The 18376-nt window shown below is 43.8% G+C and overlaps 1 protein-coding gene across 7 annotated transcripts in view; it reads left to right on the forward strand.

Annotated features, from left to right (window-relative positions):
* The window catches only part of pde4ba (phosphodiesterase 4B, cAMP-specific a), a 200543-nt gene that overhangs the window by 173362 nt on the left and 8805 nt on the right, over positions 1 to 18376 (forward strand). For 5 of the 7 annotated variants that reach the window (XM_025899458.1, XM_005451826.4, XM_003445114.5 and 2 more), the window contains 2 exons: positions 6689 to 6801; positions 18281 to 18374. In XM_025899458.1, coding sequence (XP_025755243.1) covers positions 6689 to 6801; positions 18281 to 18374 — 207 coding nt within the window. Of the gene's footprint in view, positions 1 to 6688; positions 6802 to 12400; positions 12664 to 16895; positions 17498 to 18280; positions 18375 to 18376 lie in introns of those variants that run through there. The other 2 variants (XM_019346517.2, XM_013271268.3) reach the window with 2 other exon arrangements.

The following is an 18376-nucleotide window of genomic DNA, read 5'->3' on the forward strand; positions in this document are numbered from 1 at the left end:
CGTAAATCACTCCGAGTCTCTGCGAACAATGTGCACGTGACGGAGGCAGAGAAACCTCAGACTTGTGCGTGATTCAGTTTGGAGCAAAGGCCCGTTTGGACTGGTTTCTGGGTTTCTGTTACTGTAACTGAAGTTTTAGCCACATAAAATCTTAACACTTGCATGCAAAGATAAAACAAAGTTACTGTCTGGGTTAGACTTCAGTTAATGGAAGAATAAATTCACTGCAACAGAACTACTGAAAGAGGCCCAGCCCTCTTCAAAACAGTCTTTGAAATTAGGTCACATACCAGTAATACAAATAAATAAATACATGAATGAATCTTCCAGTCACACAGTTCTCATTCTAGTCTTTGTTTTTAGACAGTAAAAGCAGCGTAGAGACAGAATTTGATTAGCTCTTCGTGCTGTCGTTCCTACGATTCAGCGTGGTATCTGGTGTAACCGTCCAGCCTTTATGGGGCAGATTCATCCTTTTGTGCTTTGCTTTTACATTAAATTCTATAGTAAATCTCACAGAAATGCAGCTTGTGGGGATAGGTTAATTGGATAATCCAAATTGCCACTAGGTGTGAATGTGTGAGTGAATGGTTGTCTGTCCCTGTGTGTTGGCCCTGCGACAGACTGGCGACCTGTCCAGGGTGTACCCCGCCTCTCGCCCTATGACAGCTGGGATAGGCTCCAACGCCCCCCGCGACCCTGAAAAGGATAAGCGGAAGCGAATGGATGGATGGATGGATGGATGGATGGATGGATGGATGGATGGATCTCACAGAAATGTGTATAATGTGGGGAGGAATGTATACAGCAGGGTTATTAGAGCCAGCAAGCTACATAAGGAGGTCTAGCACTCAAACACATACACGCTGTGTGGCCCAGTTAAAGCGCCTTTGTTATGTTTTGTGGTTGTAAATGACTTTCAGTTTAAATGCAGGTAGAAGAGCCACAAGTCAGACTGTTGCACTGAACTGTACTCACATGCTGTGAAACAATAGGACCCCCAACACTCCTGAAAACAGCTCTGCAAAAATGTTTACTTCAAGTGTGTTATTAATATATTGCTTCAAAGAATGTCTCATTTCATAGATTATTCCAGACTGGATTTGAACCTTCACCACGTAAATTCAGTTTCTATTTACTAAAGAGAAAAACATTAAACACAGATAAAGAGACGCGCTTGCTATTTTCTTAGCAAGTGTAACAGCTGCATTCTTCTTTCCGAGTCCCACACGTGAAAGTGTTGTTTCACCATCTCCGTCGCTGCGTTAGGGGAAGGCAGCAAATATAAAAGCTGGTAGCTTTGGCACGAGAGACACGGACTATTACAACACATCAGAATATTTAATGTGTGAATCAACATCCTGAATATGTCACAGTGCTGCTTCTGGAGGGTCGCGGCCACATAAAAAAGGAACCAGCACATTTTACCAGCACTGTGTCCCTGAGCAATGAATTTACCAGCTTTGTCTCCAATGTAACAGGATGGCTTGAGGGTTAATTCTACCCTCCCATTGTTAATATCAAACAGCCGCGGGGTAATGAAATGTCAATACCACTGAAATATTACTCGTATTCTGAGTCCCAGTAAATCAGATAAATGTTTGCTAATGACATACGTAGCCATGATGTCATTTTGTCACTTCTCAGAACCCAGCTTACAGAAATGTTTTGATCAAGAAATGTATCGAGGTTATGCAAGAAGGCCCCGAAACCACAAACTCCACCGCCGCTCTTCGCCCTCCCCTCGACTTTTCAGATTTCTTGTCAATGACATTTCTGTGAATGTCAAGTCAAACTTGAGTTTGTAAGACCTGTAAAAGCAGCACTACCCCAGCCCCCCTACCTCAATTTACCATGTCTGGTCTTTGTTAGGAAGTGTTGTGTAACCGCACGGAGGGTTTCAGATCAACTCACTTTCTGGTAAAGCAGGAGATGAAGAAAGAGAGTGCCTCAGTCTCTCTCTCGCTTTCTTTCTGCCATTTACAAATCCGGCACTGCTGCCAGTTGACCAGCGTCAAAGTTTGGTTTCTCTTTAAGTGCGTGTGTGGTCTGTTTACGCTGGTTCACTAGAAATGTGGGACGTCACCCTTCAAAACCTGAATGTTTACACGGTGAATTCTTGGTCAATGAAAAGCAGAAATTAGGATAGACTGAGCAGGTGTGGGGAGGGCTGGTCCTCAACTGACCCCTCTAGTCAGAGTGGGTTTTGTGTCCCAGTGTGTGTCAGTGCTTGCTCATGATTAAGCTAACAGTCTTCCACATAGATGCTGGCTGCTGATAATGCGCTGCAGCTGACATGCCCTGCTGCATCTACCTTTGCATCACGGGCAAACTATCTCTATGCCCATGGGAGGACGACAGATGCAGCTGTCTCTCACACACAGGCCCATTTTCAAACACAAACAGCTTTAACAGCTCCTGTCTGATGTCCTGTGGGCACAATGGTCCTTAAATAACCTCATTTGAGTGCGCGTGTGTGTAAAGAAGTCTCCCATAAAACGTGGAATAAATAAACCAACAAAATGTTATTCTTGTAGAGGAGGTGAGGGAATTTAAATTGATTTTATGGGGAAATCTGAAAAATTATGCCCTGAAATGCTAATAATTAAATAAAAGACAGATCTAAGAATTATAAAACATTTTGGAACTGGAAATGCATGTGAAACAGTGAAAGGAAAAACAATCAGTGAATTATGGATTGACACAGTAAGAGGAATGCTGGTAACATTAAAAAAAACAGGCCATGTGTTCTTTATTTGGATTTCATTTTCTGTTCCTTTTATTTCATGCACTCGTGCCCTTTTCCTGCATTTTCTCGTTTTTAATGTTACCTCGGGCTGCTGATTTCTTTGGATGTAGTGAAAAACAACTAAAAACTTTTCAATATTAAATTGAAACCGAGAGTGCTGACCTCATATCCCCCCCCCAAAACCCTTCCTGCCACGGCAGCCTGCCGGCTCCACTTCTCTCAGCTGGAAAGTACTTGTTTGTATGGCAGTGTGTGCGGTAACGAGACATCTTAGCCATCAAGTGTGCGTGTGTCACTGTGTTTGTGTGGCTGGACTGTACATATGTATTTTCCTGCCTGCCCCTGTGGGACAAACTGTAGGTCTGAGCACTGATCAGAAAGGTCCTTGTGTCGGGTGGAGGCGGTGGAAATCCCCTCTTGTATCGTTGTGTGTGTGTGTGTGTGTGTGTGTGTGTGTGTGTGTATTTGGAGTGCTGTTCCCCTCAGTCCAGCCAAGGCCATAACTGGAGTACTTACTAATATATAGTGAGTGCACATGCCTCTACTCTTAATGTGTTTTCATCAGCACCAGTTTTTCTCACCAATATTTTTTACCCATTATGACGAATCATATTTTAACCTTATACCAACACATTTCTGATTAACTGCTTGTGTCTCTTCCGTCTAATCAGGCCTGACTATTTTAAAGTGTCAGTGTAGACCTAAGATCCAGGCTCAAACTGACTTTTCTTTTTTCTTTTTCACGTATCCTATATACTTATATTTACAGTCTAATACATCTACATCTACATTTTAGACCACCAAAATTAAAAGCATTGGTAATTAACCAAATTATCTTTTAATGGTTAGTCCACCAATGTGTGCAGGCTGTTTAATTGAAATGATATTTGAAATGTCAAAAAAGTTGAAGATTACAAAAAACAACAAACAAACCCTGAAAAACATAATAAGGCTTATTATTATTTTTAGGTTGCACTTAATTACTTCTTCATTAATTTCTGACTTCCCAGAGAAGGAACGCTCACTGTATTTTCTTCCATATTACATGTTCGGGAGATAGAGAGGAATAAAGAGATGGATGATGGATGGATGGATGATAAATGGATAGATGGATGGATGGGTGGGTGGATGGATGGCTGATGGATGGCTGATGGATGGATGGATGGATGGATGGATGAATGTATAAATGAATGGACGGATGGCTGATGGATGGATGGATTGGTAAATGGATGGATGGATGGATGGCTGATGGATGGCTGATGGATGGATGGATGGATGGATGGATGGATGGATGGGTGGATGGATGGATGGATGGATGGATGGGTGGATGGATGCCAGAATGATCTTAAAAACCACACAAAACTTTCCATATGAATTTAAAATAGGCAAAGCCAAAGAAGAAATGAAATAATATTGCGGAAGCTGTGAACTTGTCTTGTGTCCGAGGATGTGTAAGGTGCCGGTCTTTTTTCTTATGGTCGACTAGAGTTTTTTAGTAGCTCAATTTCTATCTGAAGTAAAGTATTCTAAACATCAGTGCTTATTTTTGATAGCTGTTGGAGCAATTTAAATATTTTTGACATAAAACTTAGAACCTGAGCCAAATACTTTAGTTCTTAGCAAATAAATCTTTAACAGGTGGTTAACTGGGTCCAGTGCTAGAGGAAAGACCGGTGTTCTTGGCCTTGTTTTCCAGCAGCCCAGGGATCAAAGTAAAACCATTATACAAGTGTTACAGTTCTGTGGATCTGGCACCTGCCTCGAAACTTGGATTTAATACATGGAGACCTGCAAGTATTTGGCCTTGGCTTTAGGGCCTGACTTGCTGAACTAGATTTTGAGACCCAGTTTTGTGTGTTTTGAAATCAAGTGCTGAAAGTGATTTTTAGATCAATCTAGCCATGGCTGTTTCTCTTGCAGCTTTGTTTTCACTCATCATTACTGCTATGACTTGGGAGAAATGTTGATCACATCAGTTAGCATTAACAGTGCCGAATGTCAAGTCTTGAACCCTTTCCATGTGTATTCTCCAATGATTTGGATGCACAGATAAGTCGGTAGGTTTGTTACTGCAGGAAAGTCCAGACTTCTGAACCCAAGGCCGTTTTTTTGTTTAATCTGCTATACTTATTGTGTATTTACTTTTTATATGCAGAGAATGGCAAAAGCAAGCTCACCATCCACTCATAAGTCGCACACCATGGAAAAGTGTTATTTTTCACAGACCAAAAATGATTCTATTTAGTCAACTTTTGCAGTGGGGCTGCAAAAACCTGTCCAAAAACTTCTACTGTGGTTCTTGCTTTCTGAGCAGAGTTTAAAAGGTCAAAAGAAAAGACCGTTCCAGGGAAAGAGATTTTTCTACGCTCTTCAAAAACACAAACCACCTCAAAGATGTTGGAAATACTGGAAAGCAACATCTCAAATAAGTGTAAACCGTTTCAAGATCAGGCAGTTGCGGCATTAAACTAAACACACACACAAACACACACTCCCTCTTTTTCTTTCACTGCCCTCATCAGAGTGAGGGAAGGCTGTGGGCAAAGTGCCAGGTGCCTCTCATGTTTGGGAGAGCAAACAGGCTCGTGTCTTTGATGGCGAGGAGATCAGAGCGGGGGACGCATTCTACGTGGCCGCGCTAAGGTTGCCGCAGTGCACACCCTGCTGCCATGTTGTGCTCCGCAGCTAGGCGACCCGGAGTATACACAGTGCGGGAGTGGGAGAAGAGTGCATGTGTGTTGGTTCAACTCCACCAACCAACTCATCGCACACTCGCCTTTGCTTTCCAAGACACACTCACTCCAACTCTGACGTACAGTTTGCAGTTGTCTGAAAAATGGTTAAACCACAGGAACAGGGTCGGAGCAGTGACACCCAGTCCAAGCAGGAATCTCTCAGCAGTGGTGACAGCACAAACCTTGCCTTGACTTTCTCTGTCTGTCATCATAATCCCTCTTTGGACCAACTTCATGTGTGCTTTGTAGATGTTTTTGTTCTTTACTCAATATTTCTTTTATTATAATATTTAATCCTTCTGCTTTATTTGACCAACATATTTAAAAAGAAAAGAAAGAAAAACACAACCTAAATGGTAACAACACAACAGCATTAGAAATGTCATTTCATTTCTGGTAAACTTAATGCCAGTGCCAGTTCCTGTAATTTTATATCTATGGCGCATTTTCTGACTGCTGTGGTCGGACCTTCAGCCTTCTTCTTACGTCCTAGAAAGCAACAGTGACACATGTTTTGCAGCAGCTGTTATCATGTTTTTTGATGACTAAATGAGTGATTAAAAACATCCTGCGTCTTTGCCGTGCGGGTATTCATCAGAAATGATGGGCTCATCACTAAGACTTGTCCGATGCCACTGTCTGTTGTCAATAATAAAAAAAAAAGATTAGGGTGATTAAATATTTCCTAATCAGTGCCAACTTGTGCATGCATGCGTGTTCAAAGTTGATGCATGTTTTTAATGTGACAACATGTGCATTTCTGCATGTGTGTTTAGGTTTCGAGGTGTCTGTTTCCTGTGAGATGGGGTAAAGTGTGTTTGTGAGGTGGGGGTATCTGGTTTCCTGTAATAGGGCGGTTGACTTTATGTAAATAAGGTGAGGGCCTCAGATTGGGAGATGACGTTTGGGGGGTTGGGGACTCACACAGACAAGTTGAGTGTGTGACAGAACGAGGTCAGGTCCTGGCTTTCTCTCGATTCCACTGACAGCTGCGAGTCCCAGCAGCTAAAAAACCTCCTCAGGATGAAGGGGCGCTATAACTGTGTCCCACCTCTAGCAGTCCCCCCTCCTCAAAAGCAGCAGCAGGAACCCTGAGCGAGACCCGTGGGTGGACGGTCCCTGGGAGTGGCTGGGCAGCGTTCGAGCTCCATGTGCACTGTCTGTTCTGACTGCGTGTCTCTGTGTGCCGGCTGTTTGTTGACAGATGACGCGTACCAGAAACTGGCCATGGAGACAATGGAGGAGTTGGAGTGGTGTTTGGACCAGCTGGAGACCATCCAGACCTACCGCTCTGTCAGCGACATGGCCTCCACCAAGGTATGAGAGGCTGCACCTTTCACTGTTTACTATTATTGTGTTTCATCATAATAGGGGGAGGGGGGAGTTTTGTGCCGTCCCACTTGTATTTCGAGCAGATATATCAAAGTCCATTTGTTGCAAGTTGTTATACAGAAAAGGGCTCTGCTTTTTGGAGGAGCTCTCAAATCTGACTAGCAAGGGAATCTGCAGGAAGCATTAATCCTTCAGCATAATAAACACATGAAGGACGGTATACAAAATCCAACGATACTACTGCTGAACTTAGCATGACCCATCAAAGTAAACAGCGTAAAAGTTTGAACATAAACAGAACAGTAATGAGGAGGAGATTGGTTTGGCAGAGGGTGCTGAGATGAGTGCTGATTGGATTAAAAGGCCACCAGCTCACTTGTGTGTCCTATTTATCATCGGATTTTTTTTCCTGAGCAAACATAAAACTCACTTTGTTGAAAAGATGGTCTAACAAGTAGAAGTGTGTGTTTTTTCTTGGCCGGCGTTGGCTCTCTTTCCATCTTTGCTGACTAATTTTTCCACTGTCCGCTGATTATTCTGTTTCTTCTGTGTCACCGATTGCGTGTCATGTGCAGTGAAGTTCAATGCCTGGTTCTTATGTAAAGAGACAGGAAGTAGACACAATGGTACTGAACCACATCCAGCTTGATGATCACTTGTTGTATTGCGCTTCCTGTGCTCGTGTTACTGGATTCTGGACATGATATCTAAGAATTATTAGGTTGAATCCATGACTGTGTGGGTCATGTTAAGTTTGCTCACTTACAAAGAAATGAACATATGTTTTATGGTTGTATCATTTTCATGGAGAGAGACAGAATATCAGCCAAAAGTCCAGAAAAAACACATTACATAAAAGTTATGAATTGATTTGTTTGTCATTGAGTGGAAGAAGTATTTGATCCCCAAGCAAAACATGACTTACTATCTGGTGGCGGACGAACCCTTGTTGGGGTAAGACATTTCTTTTAGTTGGTCACCAACTTTGCAAAGATTTCATGAGGGGTTTTCACCCACTTGTCTTCACAGAAACTCTCTGAATCCTTTAGCTTTTGTGGCTGCCGTTTGGCAACTCGAAGCTTCAGCTTCCTCCACAGATTTTCTATAAGACTGAGGTCTGAGGCTAGGCCGCTCCATGACCTTAACATACTTCTTCCTTACCCACTCCTTTGTTACCTTGGAGGCGACAATGGTTTGGGTCATTGTCATGCTGGAAGACCCTGCTGGAAAAGCAGGGGGACCTTGCTCAGCACCCCGTGTGGCAAGATACTGAAAGGAGCTCCAGACTGAGGGCAGTCTGGTCATTTTATATTTCTTCCATTTCTGAATAATGAAAGCTCATCAAACTTTTTATACCCTGACCATGTCTGTGGTGGTGGCGAGGTTCGAATGGAAGAAACAGGTTCTGTGGACAGGTGTGCTTTATAAACATGAGTTGAGATGAATGATTGATCCTAATCTGTACACATGGGCACGCGGCCAATCTGTGGGAGTCAGAATCCTAGCTGGGTGGTAGGGGATAAAATCTTTATTTGACTCACTGACATGCAAATCAGTTTAAAACTTTTATGTAATGTATTTTCTCTGGATTTGTGGTTGATATTTTTTGCTTCTCTCCATTAAAACGATACTACCATAAAAATTAGAGACTGTTCGTTTCTTTGGAAACTTACAAATTCAGCAGGGGATCAAAAAATTATTACTCAGTCTATAATTTATTTCTCTATCATTAGAATCTCTGCTACTATTACCTTAAGGGCTGTAATACAAAACACATGGTCTCATAATTGCCTCCTTTTGGCCTTTGCATTCAGATGATGTCATGGATATTAAAGCACAGTTTCCCGGCTACGACAAGGTTTTGCATATATTCAGTTTTGTACTTTAAGAATTCATAATTCAGAGAAAATGATCAGACCTCACCTGCGGCTTGAGGTATCCTGTCAGTCCACAGATGTCTGTTTTTAAAATGGTTGTCGATAAAGATAATGTGGTTGGCCGCCGGCCACCAGAGTAAATATGTCTGTGGGGTTTAAGGGTAGGATGAGTTCATGAGTCACTGGATATAAAGCCATCACTGTTAGAGATCTAACCTGGGCAGTTTTATACCGTAGACTGCCACAGAGGTTGGCCACTTACAGGAAGTTAAATATTTAAATTTTGGGGTCTTTTCTTTTGTTTTGTTTAAGTCCAAACCACAGAAAGCTGCTGCAAAGGCTGCGTGTGAGATGAGTGTAACCTACCCTGAAAAAACTCTGTCATGTAAACATGTGAATCAAGAGGAAAGCTTTTTATTTCTCCTGAAAACTGGACAACAGGATGCGAGTGATCCAGCAGTGGGTCAAACACAATGAACTAGAGAGGAAGACAAAGAACATTTGTGTGTGTGTGTGTGTGTGTGTGTGTGTGTGTGTGTGTGTGTGTGTTTAAGGGATCCTCGCAGACCCCTGGGCAGAGTTACTCTCTCTTCCTGTCTCCTTCCTGATCTCCTGCTGCTCTCTCTATACGACAATAGCCATCCCACCATACCCATTTGGACGGTTAATGGCCGTGTTTATTTATCCTATTGCTGTCGTCACACATCCAGCACCGACAGTAAGCAGGATTCACTTAGGTTGACAGAATCACTGCAGAGCTACTGGAACAACTATTCAAACAGTCATTTAGACGTGAAAGCAGGGGTGACAGACCAAACACAGAAGACAGGCAGAGTGCAGAGGAAGTCAGAGCATCCATTACTGCTTGTATAAACTTTTTTTTAAAGAAGCCGTTGGTTTGCATCACTCCTCAGCTGCGTTTCAGTTTAGCCTGAAATCGAGGCTGTAATTGTAGGACTTTTGCAATCGTAGAAAACTTTTTTGGGATCGAGCCGAACGTTATCTGTAGGTGATGATTGAATACAGGAACTTCACCAACTTGAAAAATTCCCAAATATCCCAATAAGGGAAAAATTAAGGAATGGTTTTGCCCTGCTTTTTCCAGAAAACATTACACCTACCCCTCGGTCTGCCAAGATCATCAGACTGTAACACAATGGAAAGCTGACAGCAGTTCCACTTGAGCAGATGGATGTAAGCTGACAGGTGTGGGCATTTTGACATTATCGTTGGTCAAACGAAAGAAAAAGTAGCTCTCTAAATTGTACTTTCTCATTTTTAATCAGTTCATACTGAACTGTATTGCTTCTTTAAACGTGGAGTCTCCGCTGCGGTCCACAGCGCAGCATATCAAGTGGCACAATGTGCTTATTGTGCATTATGACCCTCTCTCACAGATGTGACTTTGGCAAGTGGGTGAATGTGCCCCGACACGTAATCATATGTGCACAAGATGCTGATAAGGAGTCATCCATTGAACATGCACCGCATGTATACATGCCTGTGTCTACGTGAGCATGCGTGCAGCTGGGTGTCCATACCGACAGTAGGCTAATCCCCTCATATCTCGGCGTTCTTGTTTTTACAGTAAACTAAAACATTGCACAACTGCAGACCCTTTGTCAAGTTGGCCGTTACACCCAACGCGGCTTTGTTAGCAAGAACATACCGATCGGCTCATATGACCCCCGCGACTTCCTATTGTATTTAGGATGGTGGAAAAACTGTTATTCAAGCTGTGGCAGAGTATGAAACATGAGCACAGGGGAGGTGAAACGCAAGAAGCTGCGGTCGTACCTCCAAGGTGAAGTGCAGGCAGGGGCTGCTGCTGAGGACTTACAGTACGTGACTGTCCCCTCTGTTATGTATGGTTGACATAGACGGGTCAAAGTCTGTTGTGAGTTGGAATATGCTCCTTCCAGCACTGCAGACTCTCTGTTGTGTGAAAATACAGCTTAAGCATCTAATGTCTGCTCGATTATAATCAGTTCTTTTGGTCAATATGGGGCTCAAGATCATTTAACAGAGTTACTCACAGATTTAAAAGAAAAACTTCAAAATCAGGATTTAGTAAACTTGAAAAAAGATGAAACAACTGTTTTTTATCATGCGGATTTCCTTTAACTTTGGGAAGTGAACGGGACATAAAGTTTTTATCCCAATTCTATATGAGCCAAAATTATAATTGAAATTAAAGTTTTGATTAACTACACCCATTTGTGAAACATGATGCATTTGCTAGTAAAAAAGAAACAACTGGTTCCTCCTTGAAAAATGTGAAAAGCTCCTGCTTTAGCTCATATACTGTATTTTCGCACTATAAGGCGCACTTAAAATCCTTTAATTTTCTCAAAAATCAACAGTGCTCCTTATATTCCGGTGTGCCTATTGTATGAAGTTGGGTTGTGCTTACTGACCTCAAACCGATGTTATGTGCTACACGGCGCTTAAAAATCTGTCAAAAATGTTTTAGTCCGACTTTGGTAAGCTACGAAGCCGCGCCGCTTGATGGATTGTTGGAGCATTACGGCTAGTAGTCAGGAGCCTTGCGGAGTCATCTGGGTCCTAAACTCCGTCTGCTTCAGGTCCCAAAGTCAAACGAACACTGCGGCATTAAAAAAACTGTCTAAATTGTTTCATCTTTAATAAAATGATCAGCGTTGCTGCTTTACCAGGTGTAACAATTAAGTTTAATATTAATTAAGTTAGCTTGCCAGCTTCCACCTAAACATGATATAGCATGTTCTGACTGAGAGATTTCTGAAACATTCAAACGTACAGCTCTGCTATCACTTCCAACATAAATGAAGACAGAAAACTAAACAGCAGTGACGTTTGTAGGGTTACTGAAGTTGGGCTAGCTGGTATATAATGATGTGCTACGTGATCGCTAGCGACACAGCTATGTTAGCATAGCATAAACACAGTGAAGCTGGAGGATGAACGCTAACTTTTTTCCACTCGATAAAAGTTAACGTGAGGGTTCCCGATGGTTAGGGACAAATGCAATCGCATGGCAGGATGCTGTAAACGGACCAAACTTCAGTCAGGAGAACAACTGAGATAATCCATCCACAATACAAGGTTAGTCATTAATATACTGCAACAACATGGGAATAGAGCAGCTGTGAGAGAATTCAACATTAATGAATCAATGGTACGGAAGTGGAGGAAGCAAGAAGAATGTGCTGAGTAAAGTTTGACTTATCTGACTGTTTTGTTTCGCTTAATGCGCCTTATAATCCGGTCAGCCTTATGTGTGAAAAATATGTTATGTGCAATTCAAAATATTTAGGATATGAAGGCTGCAGCTGAGAAATACTTTCATTGTAAAGTGATTAATGCATATTTTCTTGATTATCAAAGAAAGCTCAAGGAAAATGAATCCCTATCTCTGGGCACGGGATGACATCATCACCCTGCCCCCCTCACCCCCCCAATACAAAATCCACAAACACCAAGTAGCAAATTATTGCATCTTAGAATGAATAATGAAACCATGAAGAAATCTGATGGAGACGAGCACGTGTAAAGGGCTTTTTAAAGAGCCGGTCACCCGAATAGATTTAACAGTGACAGCAAAGCTTTGGAGATGTGACTGCCAGCTGCAAGAGCGCTGAGCGACAAGCGAGAGGAGCAGGGGAAAAAAATGGCTAGAGGCGGGACTACCCCAAGAGGGAGTGTGTATGTAGCAGAGGTCTAACACACAGTCATTGCTCCACAGACACAGGGTGTGAGGTAGAGCCTAGTCAGACCTCGCAGTCCCGAGTGAGTCACTAGAGCTGTGGCGTTTCCCAGCGTCAGAGAGCAGAGGCTTGGTCCTTTTACTCATGCTGTAGTCAGACTGAGACTGAGACACTTTAACGGACGGCAGCCCCACTCTACCCTGCACTTTACACACAGCAACATGGGCGCCTGTTGCTTTGACAAGAAAGAGAGGAAAGTAGGGAAGCTGAATGGTTGGAGGAAGGTGAGTTTTGTTATTTTTATAATTTTATGCTGGTAGACACAGTTTGTAATCAATCGCCATTCACTGTGAGATTTCCTGCCTTGCTTGGACTTAAAAGAACAGAGGTTTTGTGGCTTGCTCAAGCTTTTTCTTGAATTTCACTGAATGCTATTGGATATATATATATATATATATATACATATATATATATATATATATATACATATATTAATATGCTTTTATACATTGTGTTCTTATATGCCCTTTGATTCTGGTGGAGTTTGGAGCGGATTTTAGCGGCACTTTATTTCAAGTCTGCACATGATTTCACTTTGGAAGCATGTTGGGAGTATTTAGCAATTGCTGCTTCAATTTACTGAAAAGTTTGTCCTTTAAATATTCATTTTCAACTTATGGTGGTTAAACCTGCATTCTGCATTTGCCTCTGGGGTCTTTTACACTTCCTTTGCTGTGTATTCCCAAATTATTTTTGCCCGTGGAACTAGATAACCTTTACTCTCAGAGCATCAAACTCATGAGAGATTTATGGTGATTCCAGATAATTAAGCGCAGATGCCGTTTTGTTCTTCCTGGCCAAATGCCAAAGCGATTTCTTTAGTTTGTAAGTGACCTATAAGTGACAATAACCGGTATTCAGTGTAACTGCATAGTTACTGCTTTGTGTGCTTTTGATGTCTCCAACTGCCTAAAATGAGGGAAGGAGCCACAGATTTAAATCACAGGAGGTCCAGTGGATGGAAAGGAGTGTATGTTAGCTGGGTACCAAAGACTTTTCCTTCCTTTTTTTGACATAGACCAAAACACTCAGGTTGTCTGACGAGAGAAGAGAGAAGTAGCAGTGAAGTGCTCGTAGCATGGGTGCACAGTGTCGAGAACGCATTTCTGCAAATCTTTATTTTGCCAGAAGTTAGGAGGAGAATTTAGAACAGAAGATTTGAGCATTTCCTGTTTTTTTGCAGCGTGGTCTTTAACAGAGGGTTGCTTTCTGCTTTCGAAGCAGCCCCGACTCAAGCTGAGCACTGCAGCCTGTTAACTGTTTTCCTCGAGCCTAAAAATAGTGATGCAAACTACATCTGAGGCTGTGATCACCAGGAGCGATTGGAATCAATCAGTCGGCTTAAAAATGATTCTCCTTCCCATCCTTTTTTCCTCTTGAAGCCTTCATTTTTCTCCCCTGTATATTTTACTGTAGGTGACCACAGATGCATGAATACACTCCATCTCACACACACACTCACACACACACACACACACACACACACACACACACACACACACACATGCACACACACAAGCATAAGCGAGTGAGTCAGAGGAAGTGAGAGGTAGTCAGGCCGTCTCTCAGAATTGTCTGTATCTCTAACCAACATACGCACAGTTCATACGTAGGTAAGTTTCCTGATCTTCTCCGAGTTATGTCATTACCCCTCCGTGCCGCTGTGCCGATTTTACAATCTGGCGTCACACATTTGCTAAACTGAGGGGGTGATTAACCACAAACGCTGCACGTTTGCTGGTAAAGAAGATGGTTGCGCGAGTTATAATCAGCAACGTTGCATGCGTGCTGTGAATATGACACTGTGTTGAGAAACATAAAAATCAGGATAATAAATAAAACTTGGAGCTCCTTGCAAATCCTGAGTGACTTAAATCAAGAAATTGATTAAAGTGTGAGCGTTTCGCGCCTTCATGCCCAAATCGCTAAGAGTTGCTTGCATGTCAGAGTTGCAAAGATATTTAGAGATTTAGCCATAAGTTGTAAATACCAGTGCAGACTGGGAGCCCAGTACTCAGTCAAGACTGACCAGAATGGGTGTAGTGCACCCACTAGTGGCTCAGAGACACAACTTCAGTCTGAGCCACTTCAGGTGCAAATGGGTAACGAGACAAACTAGAAAATTTCAGCTGATTTCAGCAACACTACAGAGAGTTCCAGTTCAGTCGTCCTCTAAGCTGTGGTGCAAAAAGATTCCAGTTCAGCACGATAAGGAGAAAACAGTCAGCAGAGAATAAAGGACATGATACACTGAGGCTGTGCAGCGCCAGGTCAGATAATGGAAGCACGCTGATGTTGGTGCATAAGATCAGTCTCGTGTCAGAGGGAGACTCCGTGTCTGCCTTCCGGTCCATCTGTCCGCCTCGCCGCCCTGCACGGCGGGCTGTCCGATGGGATCACGTCTAAACGGAGGGGCCTCTGAACGAACGCCCCTCCCTCCACCTCTCATTGATGTGCCACAGGCTCCATTCACCTTCCTTCCCTCTGTCAGAGCACCTCTCTGCTGAATCAACCCACCCACCGAAAGCAGAGAGAGAAGGGGAGGGAGGAGTAAGAGGTTAGAAGACAGGGATATGGAGCTTAAAGAGGGAGGAAGACGAGATAAAAGCAGAAATAATGGAAAATTTGTAGAAAAAACTGATTTAGAGTATAACAAATGGAAGAAGCTAACTGGTGAAACAGTATAATAAAGATTCCAGTGACGGAGAGATGTATCCACACATCTTTGGAGAGGTTAATCTCCCTCCAGTGTCATGATGTCAGTGGGAGATTAGGAGGCTTCCCTCATGAAAGAGCAAACTCCAAACACACACTGGCAGTGACACATTGGAAACACACACACATATAAAACATGTCAGCACTGAATGGGTTTAAATGCAGATGACGGCACTCGCAGGCTGCTGCAGAGCATGTGCGCACTTTCTTTGCAGCTTCTGGGAGAAGCACGGCACTTCGACACATTGCATCCTGTTATTTCTGGTTTCTTTATATATTATGCAGTGAGCTATTATATAAAGAGCTGCCTCCTCTCTTTCTGTGGTTTTTTTTTTCTCCTTGCATCCCACCTCCTCGCTTCTGGTTCTTTCCCTCATTGGCAGGATAATCCGGAAGGAATTCTCTCGGGAAAGCTTTCATCTCCCCCTCATCTTCCCAAACGCACACACACATTAGGGCTGAGAGATTCTCTGGGAACCTCTGTTTACAGTTTTCTGTGGATTTGTTCTGAAGCGTCAGTGAGACGTCGCAGCCGTCCTCAAGGTTTTCACAAATAAGAGCCCAGTCGTGATTGACACGTCTGGTGCTGCTGGTGTTATGCTCCAGTCAGGTGGGCCTGGCCTTGTACACCGCAGCCAGTATCAACACCTGCTCTGAGGACAGCCCATCGATTCTGCCAGCGAAGCAGACAGACACAGAGATTGATGACTGTGTTGGCTGGTGGAAGCCGAGAGAGAAATTGACATGTAAGCGGTGGAGAGTGAGGGATAGATGAAGCAGAGCGAGGGAATGGTGGTGGTGGTGGGGGGGGGGGGATTTTCAGCCTGTGCATCAGTGGATGTGAGCAGAGGCGATGTGTGTGGTGAGTCCTCGTGACAGCTCAGCAGCTACAGCACATGTCTGCCTGGGAAGCAGTAGGGGAAGCCTCTCTCCTTCGCCTTCCCTCTCCTTGTTTAGAAAAAAAAAACAGCCTTGCACTGGCCACCTAGTGCTGTTGCCATGGCGTTGGGGTGTTCTGGTAATTGGCGCACACGCAGTTACAGGCAGCGAGAGAAACCGTGGGTTTGGTGTCACCTAAATCAGGGAAGGAAGGACACAATTATCTTCCTTCTTCTCCTTCTCTAACCGTCTCGAGCTGCTCGCCTCCTGTGTCTTGGCTGTTAAAAATAGCCGTCCACAAACACCCTGTCAGTGTCTAATATTATTAAGGCACGGATAATGAACAGGCTTATGAGTTCTCCACAATGGCTGCCGTGGCTGCATGTCAGGAGACAACAGAAGACACAAAAGAGGGGGCGGGAGAGGATAATAGAGATAATGGCGATTAGAAATACCATCGCTGTACATTCATATTCTTCAAAACGTGCTGCAGCATCCCGCTCGTTCGTCCCATTGTTTCACTCGTAGATGGGAGGTGTAGTTTTACAGCTTCATGACATTCCTTCACAACGCCCGATTCCATTAAAACAAAAAAAATGTTTTAGGAGAGAATTACAGGGCCTGGGAATGAAGGAGGATGGACAGTATTTGCAGTGGTTTTGTAGTTGAGAGAAAAGAGAGAGAGGAAGCGTTTCATCTGGATATTAAATATCAATCACTCACACGACCCTTTATTACTTCACATATACACCAATGCCAAGCTGTAATTTGGGCTCCCCCCTTTTTTCCCCCCACTTTCTGTCAAATCATGTGTTCTGACTGGAGTGTGTTGCTGGGGCTGGCAGACTACAGCGAGGGCGAGAGAGAGAGAAGGGAGGGAGGGAGTGCTACAGCAGCGAGAGCAGCAAAGCGAGACAAATCCAGTGGAGGAACCCCCCCTCTAGTCAGATGAACATCACTGCCTCACTCCCGCCTCCTCCTCCTCCCGTCTCCATCGCCGTTTTTCCCCTCCTCCCTTCCTCGCTTCTTCTCCATTATTCATCAGTGCGCTGAGAGTCCCCAGCTCACGGCTCCAGCTGCTGCCGCTGCTCCAGCCGATCCATCGAGCCCGCTGGATCTCCTCACTTACAGCGCTTTCTTTCACGCACATCCGTCCATCCATCCGGACCTTCCATTCCCAAGCATGGAAACTCAGAGCTGGCCCTTTTCTGCTGCTGAGAGAGCGAGTGAGCCACCATCGAGCTGCTCTCTTAGCTGCTGAGAAGAAGAGAAACCCAAGAGGAGAGAAGAGAGGATTTTTTTCCCCCTTTTTTGGGTGCTGGAGGAATCCTGATCATCTGCCTCTAATTCACCCTCATCCTCCCTTTTTGGATTACAGTTCTGGCTTTGTGTAGGAACGAGAAAACGGGGTCCAAAATGCCTGAAGCCAATTACCTGCTGTCGGTGTCTTGGGGTTACATTAAGGTGTGTGGCGCTTATCTACGTAGCTTGTGGGGATACCGCGCTGGCCTCATTATAGCTCTCTGTGCTGTTCTGTTATTAGAAGCTAAAGATCGGTTTTGAACCGATCGGCTGCTTTTGGGGGCACGACGCGTACCCTGAGATCACCCAAAGATATTTCCATCATTAGGAGAGGGTTGTTGTCGATGGTGGTGGGGGATCCGACAGCTCAGGCTCCATCTTGAGCCCTCTGCAGAGCTGTGTGTCTGTATGTGCACGCGCATGCATCAGCCTGTCATAAACAGCTGCTGCTGCAGTGTCTGGGTCTCTGTGTACTCTGTGCCTGTTTATCACAAGTGGTTTTTAAAATGTTTGAATCACCGTAGAACTATTCGCAATGTGCGAATTACATGAAATTACATGAAATGTTGGCAACAAGAGGAACATCTCGGGCAGTGTGCAGATTTTCCTCTTGCATCATTAAAATGTTTGCACGCTGATGCAGGGAAAATGGCTAAATATGCGACCCAGCGTAATAAAACTGTAAAGTGTTTGCTGCAGGTAATTTGAGGAGAATTAAAAGGTGGCAGCCTGCTCACTGTTAACGCTAATACTTATCTGCATCTTAATTAAACTGAGGAAAAGCACAAATATCAAGTGACATTCTTGACCTGGCAGAATAAAACTGGGCACTACTGAATTTTCCATGTAACCGTATATCCTAATGTTTCCCAGATTTTCCTCTCCAGTGGAAACTGACGACATTTCTCTCTCTCTCTCCCCCCTCCTCCTCTTTCTCTCTTGCAGTTCAAGAGAATGTTGAATCGGGAGTTGACGCACCTATCCGAGATGAGTCGGTCTGGGAACCAGGTTTCCGAATTCATCTCCAACACCTTCCTAGGT

The sequence above is a fragment of the Oreochromis niloticus genome, linkage group LG17 (assembly GCF_001858045.2).
Source record: "Oreochromis niloticus isolate F11D_XX linkage group LG17, O_niloticus_UMD_NMBU, whole genome shotgun sequence".
NCBI lineage: Eukaryota > Metazoa > Chordata > Actinopteri > Cichliformes > Cichlidae > Oreochromis > Oreochromis niloticus.